Below are 12,707 nucleotides of genomic sequence, written 5' to 3'. Positions count from 1 at the left end.
CCCCCTTCTAAATACTGTTTATTCTTTGTGTAATAGCTCTTCGGAAGTGCTCATATGTTAATTGTTGAGATTAGCTTATATATGGAAAGGGATATCTTCTGATTTTTCTTTTTGTATATGAGGAACTGACATTGTAGCCAGTGAATGCTAGCCACATATCTGGACTGGAGCTATAGCACTAACCAAAAAGGAAACTGTAGTTACACGGATACCTTTGTAAAATTGAGCTAGAACTAGACAATACTCAGCACGTTCCTGCAGCCTTACTGCATTGCATAAATTTTTTGGAATAATCCACGGGTAGCTTTTGCAGTTTCTTATTGTGAAGACCACCATAAAAATGCAAAATTAACGTAATTTCTACGGGTTGCTTCCCAGTCACATATGATGTATATCTGAAGAAATAAGGTCTGACACAATTGGCAAATGTAACTACTTTAGTGTTCTCAAACTAAACTAGTTGTACGAAATGAGGCCTTGGAACTATATCCAAATAGTCTGATATTCAAGAATGGTCAACAGTTAATGTTTATTTTCTTTGTTTTTTGTTTGAATTTGGCTTTGGGTTGTGAAACTTAAAGACTACAACAGCAGTACTTGCAACTGATTGATATTACAAGTGGGATGGAACAGCACCACTCTTGTGCACATGTAATCTGTGACTGAAGCTGCAAGCCCAGACTAAGAGCGAGCAGAGCATGGCCAGTGTGCCTGTGGTATTAACATAGATCACCATTGGGACAAGTCTGGTGTTGCAGGCCTGCCTGCCCTCGCCGGACCCGAAGAAAGTTTTTTTACTGTTTAAAAGTATGATAAGTAACACCAGTGGATATTTGGTGTATTAGCAGTGCACCATATAGCGCTGGGCCAGTAACCTATCTACCCTATGTTCTGTGTACAACCTCCCACGGCAGCTCACTTTTAACCAGGTGTGTGTCTTTGACTGTTGAAGCTAAGTTAGTCGCCTGCCATGTTAGTGCCATTCCAGACTAGTCTGATGCTGTGCTTTACAATAAAAAGTAGCATAAAGATTTGCTGGCTGTCTCTGCTCAGTCAACCCAATGCTCCATTAGACAACTGGTATCTGCACTCACTATTCATTGTTTCTCAGTAATACTGGGAAGCCTTATCCAGCAGATGCTTTAAAGTGTGCTTGTCTGGCAGGTGGCAAAGAGGCGCTCAGCCAGACATGCTTGCTTTAAATCATTAGGCGGCAGAGATGCCTGCCTGTCTCTCATTAAGAACAGACCTGCCTCCTGTAGCACTTCTTTCCACCTGCTGTGTGTCTGCCACTCTGTGCGACACTTTAAAGTGAAATGGCCAGTGGGCAATATATAAAGCCTAAAAATAAAACTTATAGACACCTTGGCACTGTGTGGCAGCTTCAGAGGTTGGGCATTCTATCAGAACGGTCACATGAGTGAGCTGCTACTGCCCAACCCCTTATGTCTGTAAAATGCTTCTAATGCTCAAGGGTGAAGTATCAAAGGTATCACAAATCAAAATCACAAATTACTTCAGAGCTATCACAAAAGCTTGCCATTAACAATGGGGACTGTTGGAATGCTAAATGGGGAGTGACTGTGAAAGCTCCTGCTCTTTCATGGATACATTTTTAAAAACATTTAAGGCAATGGCAAGAAACATGTAGCTAACAAGTTTGTGACGCTCATTGTTGCCAGTATGCTTTCCTGTCTGCTGCCTTTTATTTGTTGGCTATTGATACACAGGGCACAGCATAGTCATAACAACCACCACTCCCATTGGGCTGGATTTTGTAGATGGGTTGAGGTGACATGATGGGCTGCAGTGGTTTGTACTTGTCCATTACTGTTTGTATCTGTTAACATTTAACTGCTGCTTTAGAGAAACATTATAACAAAATTATAAACGTTTCCCAAGTATTATAACTAAAGAACTTTCCTCTAGGACTTACCCGATGACCTGGATGGTGCTCCTATTGAGGAAGAGCTGGATGGTGCCCCTCTAGAAGATGTTGATGGTGTCCCTATTGATATACCAATGGATGATATTGATGGTATTCCTATCAAGACCCTTGATGATGACTTGGATGGCATTCCATGTAAGAACATTTGTTACGGTTTATTTCTACTTTAAGAGGCAGATAGTTTTTCTTTTTCAGTTAAACTTAATTAATGAACGAATGCAGCATTAGTTTTGCTTACTCAATTTGCTCCCCACTTAAGATAACGTCAATCCTTATTTCGGAGGCGTCACTAAATGTTCTAAATGGCTGCTTGCAATTTACAGTGTTGAAAGGTGGGATGATTTGTCTCAAACCCTTCCTTCCATCACTTGATACGAATGTCTACCATGTTAAAAAAAAAAAAAAAAAACTATGAACCCACCACTCTTCTGGTTTGGTAGCATTTTAACTTATGTTTTTTTTTAGTGAATCATGCATCCATTTGAGACTAATTGACCTTGCGATTTAACATGAATAGGCCCCATGTTGCCCACAAAGCTCTCATGCAGATTTTTCTGTGACAAAAGGCTGATGTCCTTTCTGTGTATTATTTGCTTCCATGTAATGTTTTTAGAAGAGAAAGCTGTACTGTATATCTGCATTTGAACACTTTTTCTCGAACTTTGAAAAGTACAACAGAACTTTAAAGGCTAATGGTAGTGCAGTCATGGCCCATCATAAAGCTACAGTAATTGCTGCTAATGGGCGATATAAAGAATTTACCCAATTAAGCTGCTAGATTATCTGATTTGTGAGAATGGCACCTGCTACTTATCAAGCTCATGTTCATAGCATGTATGACTAGACAAGCATGATCTGTAGACTCCTGCCATCAAGTGTCGGACATTTGCAAGTCGGTTTTTTCTTCAAAATTCAAGATCTTTCGTGACTCCAACCTTAGCCCACAATGGATGGGAACAAAGACTCCAACTCTGATTTTTTTTCTTTCTTTCTGCCATCGGGTTTGGACCTTCAAGTGCTGGTTCTGGGACAGGCAGAGTTTCTGTGCTGACGCCTTTTGTGTCAGCCGTCAGGACGCATACCCCCATCAATGGGAAAACTTCTGCTGACCGTGTCCATCTCTGGTGCCAGTTGTCAAGCCTTTTGATTGCATCGATAACATGTATTTGCCAGCCCACACCCAAGAGTATACACCTTTTTGCAGCAATGGGTAAAATATGGAGCATGGCCTGGGAATGGAAGGTGAAGTTACGGAGAGGAAAACCTAATTCTGTGATGCCAAATTATCTGGGTTGAACCAACATAGGATGTGCAGCTTGTGCTGGTCTCTGACACACAACAAGCATATCCACTGAGCGTGCAATGTGATGCCCAAAGGGCACCTGGCACCGATGCAAGTGTCTAGAAACAATTTTAAAACACAGAAGTAGTTGGTTATAAACAACCCCCATCTAGGGGCATCGAGCAGCACCACTGATCCATGCTCCCTTAACCCAGAGGCCCAGAAAAACTTGAAATCTGCTTCAAAGTCAACACCCAGGACAGCTCTGAAACTCCGGTGTCAGACTCAAACAAAGTCCTGATTCTGCTGCAGCTTTTTTGAGCTGCCCGAGTCAAGTAGAATTAAACCCAAGGGGAGGAAAATCCTCACTAGATACCCCTCACAGAAACACACACCCACTCTGCAGATTTATAAAAAGACACCTCCCACAGACCCACCTCTCCCCAAATCAAGTTTAGGGAAAGGGCCTTAGATAAACACCACAGCCCCTTGCCTGAAGGGCTCCAATGCCTCCAGCATCTCCACTGCACATGCACCCACATCTCCTCTGTCACCACACTCTTTCTTCCATTCAGGACACATTGACTTGGACGAAGGCAGCCCATGTGGCCCCAGGGTACCTTAGGCTGTCACTCACGGGAGAGGATGGTGTTGATCCTTTGAAGGAATATGGAGTGGAGACATTCAAACCGACCCCGTAAGAAAACCCTGACTGAGATGCCTAACTAAACAATGCTTCCCCTTCTGATGGCAGCACTACATAATACCACACAGTTGTGTAGAGAGCACCTCAGCACCACAATGAGAAACTTCACAAAGTAAAGGATGAGGGTGACTTCTTGGTTGAGACTCTATCCATGAAAGTAAGGCCTGTCCATTACCTCTTTGGTCTCTGCAGCACGCTTAAGGCCACTGTAGAAAACTAAAAAAGACCTGTTCAGTGTTAAAGTCATCACTCTCAAAGTTGAAATGAACTACAAAGTGGCCCCAGACATCCTGATGTACATCAAGGGCTAGGTCTCACTTGACTCTAGTGGTCCATACCGCTAGGGAAAGTGCACTAGACCAGTGAGACACCTCCACCTGGTAAGGAAAGTAAGAGCATCAATGAGGCTGGCAAGCACAGCTGTAGAGACTGCCACACAATCAAGAATCGACAGTTTGGTCAGACTAATCTGCTTTGGCCGCTATCACTAGGAAGAGCTGGAGGCGCTAGTCAAATTTGTCTCTGAATACCATCGCAAGAGGGTCCAGGAACTGGTGGGAGAAATCGAAATCCTTTCCAGTGCCAGTATGAGATGTGTGTTGGACTCTGCTGATACTGTCCTGTGAGAAATGAACACTAGCATCCAATTATGGCGGTGCACTTTTCTGAGGGTCTCTGGCTTCAGGCAGTAGGTGCCTCAGCATTTCCTCAACATGCCATTCGACAGCAAACATCTGCTTGTCCTCTTGGTAGATTCAGTGTTGAAGAAGATAAAAAAAAAACTCTGAGACCAGCAAAACAGTATGCATGGCAGACCTTATCACGTAAGTTTGCCTTTTGAAAGCAGTAAGCGAGGCTAGGTTCCACAGAGGTCGTGGTGTCTTCTTTCGGAACATGAGGGAACCCAAGTCCTATGTGAGAGGTGGATACTGTGGCAAAGGTAGAGGCAAGGGGAGAAGTGGTTCCAGCAGGGGTGCCTTCACCTCCAAGCATTGACTCCTCAGCCTCTCCCCCTGATTACACAACACCTATTATAGGAAGACTGAGTTTCGTCCTTCAATAGGAGAAAATAACGTTTGGCAAATTGGTGCTCTGTGGTTCAGCAGGGGTACTGCATGTGTTGCACACCACACTTACAAACATTCCATCTTGTTGCGGCCATCTAAGACAGCTGAAGAAGGAAGTGCATGAGCTCCCAGTGAAAGAGCCCATTGAGCATGTGCAGCTATTGTGACCAAGAAGTCTACTCCTGGTACTTCTCCAGAAAGGATGGCTCAACAGCAAATCTTATAGCTCAGGTGATTAAACCACTACGTCCTGGCGAGGTACTTCAACATGACTACCCTGCAGGAAGTCATCCCACTTCTCTGAAAAAGTCAACTATATAGCAGTCCTCGGTCTCAAGGCTGCCCTCTTCCATAATCCCCATAAATCCAGTTCACCACTGCGTTCTACACTTTGTGGGAAGAGGACACTTACAGTTCAAAGTTGTTCCCCTTCAAGGTCACTAGAGCCTGGGGTTGTTCATAAAATTTCTAGTGGTAGTGGCTACAAACCTGTGCTGAAATTCTACTTGTAGGAAAGTGTCCAGTTTTGACATGGCCAACCCCACTTTTTGCCTGGGATTGAATGCACTATTGACTGAAAGTGCATTTGGTTCTTGCTAACCTGGTCCCCAGTGTCAGATGTCTTTCCCCTATAACTATGCAATTGTTCCCCAATTGGCAATAACTTTGCTCCCCGTATGTCCCTAGTAAATTGTACCCCTGGTACCTAGGGCATGGGTACCAAAGACCATTCCCATGGCTGCAGCATGTATTGTTCCACCTTCCGGGACTCCTCTGCTATCACATGCAGGCTGCGTGTCTTGGTGCAGCTAAAAGTGAAAGCACTACCCCTAACACTGCGTGCGTTATATGGAACTCATGCCTACAGCAGGCCTTACGGCTCTAAAACAGGGTGCACTATGACATGTGTTGGACTTGTACCTTTTTGCAGTGTCGTCCCAAACATTTTGCCTCCTTCCTCCTATTTTGTCTGACCAGTTTTTGTTGCCTTTCGGACTCTGGGCGCTTTTCCACTGCTGACCAGTGCTAAAGGGCATATGCTCTCTTTGTAAATTGTATTGGTGAATGGTTTGTCCGTGATTGGCATATTTTATTTACTAGTAGGTCCCTAGTAAAGTGCACTAGAGGTGCCCAGGGCCTGTAAATCAAATGCTACTAGTGGGCCTGCAGCACTGATTGTGCCACGCACATGAGTAGCCCTGTAAACATGGCTTATACCTGCCACTGCGGTGTCTGTTTGGGCAGTTTTAACCTGCCAATTCAACCTGGAAAGTGTACCCACTTGCCAGGGCCAAACCTTCCCTTTTTGTACATGTAAGGCACCCCTAAGCTAGGCCCTTACTAGCAGGGTTGCAGTGTATGTTAAAGGTAGGACATGTACTGACGTGTTTTACATGTCCTAACAGTGAAATATTGCCAAATTTGTTTTTCACTGTTGAAAGGCTCCTCTCTCTCATAGGTTGACACGGGGACTGCCTTTAAATATATTTTAAGTGCTGTTTCTCTTTGAGAGCAGAAAGAGATGTGGAGTTCGGGGACTCTGAACTCACAATGTAAAAATACAACTTTTGCTAAAGTTGGTTTTTAGATTGTCCATTTGAAAATGCCACTTTTAGAAAGTGGCCGTTTTCTTGCTTAGACCATTCTTTGACTGTGCCTGTTTGTGAATTCCCTGTCTGGGTCAGACTGATAGTTGGGCTGTTTTTGAATCTCCACTGGACAGTGACACCAAGGGAGCTGGGGTGTAGCCTGCATATCCTGATGGGTCATCTGGGCTAGAGTGGAGGGAGAAGCCAACACTTTCACCTGAATGGGCTGTTCCTGCCCTCACACAATGCAGTCTCCAACCCGCTGGTGTGTGTCTGGGGTCAGGCCTGGGCAAGGCAGGATCTTGTGAACAACAGAGACTTTGCTTTGAAGTTTGCCAACTTTAAAGACAGAAAGGGGTATAAGTAGTGGACCCAAAACCCCAGATTTGTAGATTACTTCTGGACTCAAGAGGAATGTGGTCTCCTCCTGGTAATATATTTAGTTCCTAACACAGATCCACTGCAGTTTCTGGCATTCTCACAGCCTATGATTGTGCTACTTAATAGCTCAGCCTGCCCACTGGTGTGCCTTTGAGCCCCATGGATCAGACAGGCACCACTGATGGGTATTTTCCTAGCACCACTCTACCACAGACATCCACCACAAGGCATGCCCTAGATGAAATCTGGAGCCACGCTGTTGCCCAAGGCTTGGCCACATGAAATTCATTTGTAGCAATGGGTTGAGTGTAGATTTTGGCCAAACATCTGTGTTGTACATACTACTGACTACAGGATAGCTTGTACAAAACATGATCAACAAAGAGATTTAAAACTTAGTTGAAGTTGTGTGCCCAGAGTTTTTCTTGATTGAGACTGCAGTGTTCTTTCCAAGACTAATACTGGCTATTTGAAACATTTTCTACATTGTGTCCTCCAAATACAGGGAGTGCAGAATTATTAGGCAAATGAGTATTTTGACCACATCATCCTCTTTATGCATGTTGTCTTACTCCAAGCTGTATAGGCTCGAAAGCCTACTACCAATTAAGCATATTAGGTGATGTGCATCTCTGTAATGAGAAGGGGTGTGGTCTAATGACATCAACACCCTATATCAGGTGTGCATAATTATTAGGCAACTTCCTTTCCTTTGGCAAAATGGGTCAAAAGAAGGACTTGACAGGCTCAGAAAAGTCAAAAATAGTGAGATATCTTGCAGAGGGATGCAGCACTCTTAAAATTGCAAAGCTTCTGAAGCGTGATCATCGAACAATCAAGCGTTTCATTCAAAATAGTCAACAGGGTCGCAAGAAGCGTGTGGAAAAACCAAGGCGCAAAATAACTGCCCATGAACTGAGAAAAGTCAAGCGTGCAGCTGCCACGATGCCACTTGCCACCAGTTTGGCCATATTTCAGAGCTGCAACATCACTTGAGTGCCCAAAAGCACAAGGTGTGCAATACTCAGAGACATGGCCAAGGTAAGAAAGGCTGAAAGACGACCACCACTGAACAAGACACACAAGCTGAAACGTCAAGACTGGGCCAAGAAATATCTCAAGACTGATTTTTCTAAGGTTTTATGGACTGATGAAATGAGAGTGAGTCTTGATGGGCCAGATGGATGGGCCCGTGGCTGGATTGGTAAAGGGCAGAGAGCTCCAGTCCGACTCAGACGCCAGCAAGGTGGAGGTGGAGTACTGGTTTGGGCTGGTATCATCAAAGATGAGCTTGTGGGGCCTTTTCGGGTTGAGGATGGAGTCAAGCTCAACTCCCAGTCCTACTGCCAGTTCCTGGAAGACACCTTCTTCAAGCAGTGGTACAGGAAGAAGTCTGCATCCTTCAAGAAAAACATGATTTTCATGCAGGACAATGCTCCATCACACGCGTCCAAGTACTCCACAGCGTGGCTAGCAAGAAAGGTTATAAAAGAAGGAAATCTAATGACATGGCCTCCTTGTTCACCTGATCTGAACCCTATTGAGAACCTGTGGTCCATCATCAAATGTGAGATTTACAGGGAGGGAAAACAGTACACCTCTCTGAACAGTGTCTGGGAGGCTGTGGTTGCTGCTGCACGCAATGTTGATGGTGAACAGATCAAAACACTGACAGAATCCATGGATGGCAGGCTTTTGAGTGTCCTTGCAAAGAAAGGTGGCTATATTGGTCACTGATTTGTTTTTGTTTTGTTTTTGAATGTCAGAAATGTATATTTGTGAATGTTGAGATGTTATATTGGTTTCACTGGTAATGAAAAATAATTGAAATGGGTATATATTTTTTTTTGTTAAGTTGCCTAATAATTATGCACAGTGATAGTCACCTGCACACACAGATATCCCCCTAACATAGCTAAAACTAAAAACAAACTAAAAACTACTTCCAAAAATATTCAGTTTTGATATTAATGAGTTTTTTGGGTTCATTGAGAACATGGTTGTTGTTCAATAATAAAATTAATCCTCAAAAATACAACTTGCCTAATAATTCTGCACTCCCTGTAATGTCCTTGAATTTGATTAAAAAGAACTCCCAAAAGCAATTATGGTAAATTCACATGAGGTAAACGCAGTTCATGCCTATTAAAATGTCAAATAACTAGAATCTGTATGATTTAAATTGCAAGCTAAACTAGAGTGAATACAATTAAATTGAGAATATATTTTGAGAATGTCACGGTATAAACAACTTGTGCTGCATTGCTTACTTGAATGTTATATTGTGCAGTGGACATTACAGAGGACTCCAAAAAGAATGAGCCTGTTTTTAAAGTTGCACCATCAAAGTGGGAAGCAGTTGATGAAGCAGCATTGGAATCACAAGGTTAGTTTGCTCCTTAACTCGTTGACACTTGTCATACAGTACAATATTTGATGCTATGAAAAACTAACAGGCTTTCAGACAAAGGTATTAGCAAATGTTGGAACTGCTCTACATTTGAGTACCAGTAGGCTGTTTGCGTGTTTATAAACTGCATGTCTGTAATAAGTGTTGATTCACTATCATTGTAACTTACTTTACTTCAAATTTTTAATGGATGTTGAAATGTGTGATATTTCATTTTGCGAGTAAAATATACGCTTTTCAGTAAACAATTCACAGAAATTATACACCTAGAATTACAAAAAACAATCCTCTGCAGTGTCTCTTTGCTTCTTCATCCACTATTTTGAAAACAATCTGTAATAATGATCACACAGTTGTGGCATTGGAACAGTCTTGTTTGTCTACAAATCTGTGAACTCCCCATAAAAGCTCTGCTACTGCTTCCTCTAAAAATAAACAAAAACATAATGGATGGAATATAATTCTTGAATTCATCTCTGCTTCTGGTGATCACTCGATGCCGCATCACAGTCCATCGTTATTTTACACACCTTGCCCGACTTTGCCATTTTAAGCAATGTCAAACCCAAGCCCCCCCCTTCAATATGTGTAAGATACCCCTTTGGCAAGCCTACCAAGCCCTATGGCAGGTTGCAACATACTTCATGGGCAGAACATGTATTTAATAAGAGTAAAAACATGAAACTACTGTTTTCTGTAGAAGAACTTAGTGTCCCGCCCACCCCCCCATTTGCGAGTGCAGGGTTACAATTTGACTACTCAGCTGCGATAAATCCTCAACTGTGTGACCTAAGGTGATACTCCAAGGTATCAAACAACTTATTACATTAAGCCCAGCTAGATTCTCTAGACAAAATTAATGTAACCGGTTGTGGTGTGTAACTTTAACAAAGTTGCTAATTTGTTGTCTTTAATCTCCTGTGCCTTGAACACTTGCACAAGGAGCCTGTCCTAGAGACCTCTTTCTGTCCTCCTGGGAAGACCTGGTAATAACACCCAGGAATGGGGACAGTAGAAGCCTGCACCGGAGAGAGATGTCACCTGCCTCCTGCAGGAAACCACATGGATGTTAACACAAAAGGCAAGCTTCAAAGGAAAAGCTGTCTTTGAAGGGCAAATGGGTAGCACCACGGAAAGGGGCTGCCTTGTCTAGGTAGAGAGGCTGTCACTTGGACATAGAAGGGGAACCAGTTGTAAAATTGGTTTCATGGTGATGTGTAGCCACACCTCTGGGTTCGCTAGAGAGTTCTCAACTCCAAGAGAAGGTGTCATGTTGTAATTGGGCAGAAAGGCAAATTTTGGAATAGCCAGATGCCATTCTTCACAGGAAGGGGTCATTGGCCATTGGCTACCAACCACATCCTACATTTAGAGCGTTTTCTGGACATGAAAAGGCACTCCAGTCGTGCCACACTGAGATCTTTACTGAAAGAAAGACTGAAGAAGTACTGCCCTGCTGCATTAGTGTGGACTGCACCCGCTGAACCTGGTGGCTAGCACAGGGGAATGAACTGTGTGTGATCTGTCCTGCTTGTGAAGAAGTCTTGTCTGGAGCCCAGCTGAAGCAAGAGACTACAGGTCTTAGTTGGCTGACCTCCTGTTCGCAGTCAAGAGTTAGAACAGCTGAAGAAGCTTGCTGGCACAAGTTCGTAGCTCATAATCTTCAGTCTGCCCTCAACCGCCTCCATACAGCACCAGATACCAGAACCCGACGCTAAAAGTGGACCTGAGTTCACTGGACAACTGGTAGTCCAGTGACGACTAGACTTCTGCCAGCACCAAAATGACTTTGAGGGACGCTGACCCTGTATCTAGGACCATTTCACCCCTCTGTGGACTGAGGCATAGGTGCAGAAAGACCCCCTTTGACTGCACCATATCCACAGCTTTCTTGGGAACCTTCAGTATCTTATATCCCTTACATCAGGAGAACTTTCATGGGAATCTTCAGAAAAGGTCAAAAGTGCCTTGAACTGACTGATGACTGATTCACCTGGTGAGGTAGATGTTTCTGAGGACCTAACTTGTCCCCCTGACTGGCTACCTGTCAGAGTTGATCGCCATAGTAAATCTAACAACTGTAATACAACTAGCCAAAAAATGTGTCTAATTTGCCATTGCTTGTTCACAGTTCTACCTTTCTAAATCTATATCTTCAGAACTCTCCGGTGGATCTTTTTCATTGTGGTATCTGAAAATACAGTCTATTTTTTAAAAATTGATGTCGGATTGCTTGAGTGTCTTGTGTATTTCTTTAATTGTTTTGATGTGTTGAACTAGACCAGTTCTACTCAAAATGCTTCCCTCCTTACCGTTACCTGCAGCGTCCTGGTCAACAGAAGCACACTGTGCTACACTCAGCACGAACATTAAAAATATGTTAAATAAACAGGCAATCGTTTATTTAACCCCTTGGCTGCTGGGCCTTCTTCTTTCCCCGCTAGTGTTGAACTCTTTTTTTTTTTTTTTTTTGTGGCTATTTAGGGTAGTTTGCGCTTAGGTATTCATAACCTTTTGTCCACATAAGCTATCCACCTAATTTGCGTCCTGTTTTTTTTTTTTTTCCAACATCCTAGTGATTCTAAAGGTACCCAGAGTTTGTGGGCTCCCTTGGAGGAGACCAAGAAATTACCCAAAATACAGCTACATTTTTATTTTATTTTTAAATGGGAAAAAAGGGCTGCAGAAGAAAGCATGTGTTTTTTCCCCCTGAAAATGGCATCAAAAAAGAGTTTACGGTGCTAAAATCACCATCTTCCCAGCTTTCAAGAACACAGACAGACTTGAATCAGAAAACCCAATTTTCAACACAATTTTGGCATTTTACTGAGACATACCCTATTTTAACTTTTTGTTGTGCTTTCAGCCTCCTTCCAGTTAGTGACAAACGGGTGTGAAACCCAATGCTGGATCCCGGACAGCTAAACATTTCTGAAAAGTAGAGAAAATTTTGAATTTAGCAAGGGGGCATGTGTGTGGATCCTTCAAGCTTTTCCTACAGAAGGTAACAGCTGAAATTAAAAAAAATATTGAAATTGAGGTGAAGAAAACCAGCCATTTTTCTCTACGTCGAAAGCAATATACTGTTACGTCTGCTTGACTCTTCTGGTTGCGGGGATATAGTGGCTTGTAGGTTCATCAAGATCTCTTGGTACCCAGAGCCAAAAAAGGAGCTGCACCTTGCAATGCGTTTTCATCGTATACTGGATTTACAGCAATTCACCTGCGTTTCTGGTCCTGGGCTCAGCAGCCATCTAGGGAAGCCTACCAAACCCAGACATTTCTGAAAACTAGACACCCGTGTGACCTGCGTGGAACCCCCTT

General features: G+C 43.2%; 1 protein-coding gene across 4 annotated transcripts in view; it reads left to right on the top strand.

Annotated features, from left to right (window-relative positions):
• U2SURP (U2 snRNP associated SURP domain containing) overlaps positions 1-12,707 on the top strand; it is a 478,698-nt gene that overhangs the window by 276,617 nt on the left and 189,374 nt on the right. For all 4 annotated transcript variants that reach the window (XM_069213906.1, XM_069213907.1, XM_069213910.1 and 1 more), the window contains 2 exons: positions 1,930-2,083; positions 9,264-9,359. In XM_069213906.1, coding sequence (XP_069070007.1) covers positions 1,930-2,083; positions 9,264-9,359 — 250 coding nt within the window. The remainder of the gene's footprint in view (positions 1-1,929; positions 2,084-9,263; positions 9,360-12,707) is intronic.

Source organism: Pleurodeles waltl, chromosome 11 (assembly GCF_031143425.1).
Source record: "Pleurodeles waltl isolate 20211129_DDA chromosome 11, aPleWal1.hap1.20221129, whole genome shotgun sequence".
NCBI lineage: Eukaryota > Metazoa > Chordata > Amphibia > Caudata > Salamandridae > Pleurodeles > Pleurodeles waltl.
The sequence above is the reverse complement of the archived record's forward strand: the minus strand, read 5'-3'. Positions and strand labels throughout refer to the sequence as shown.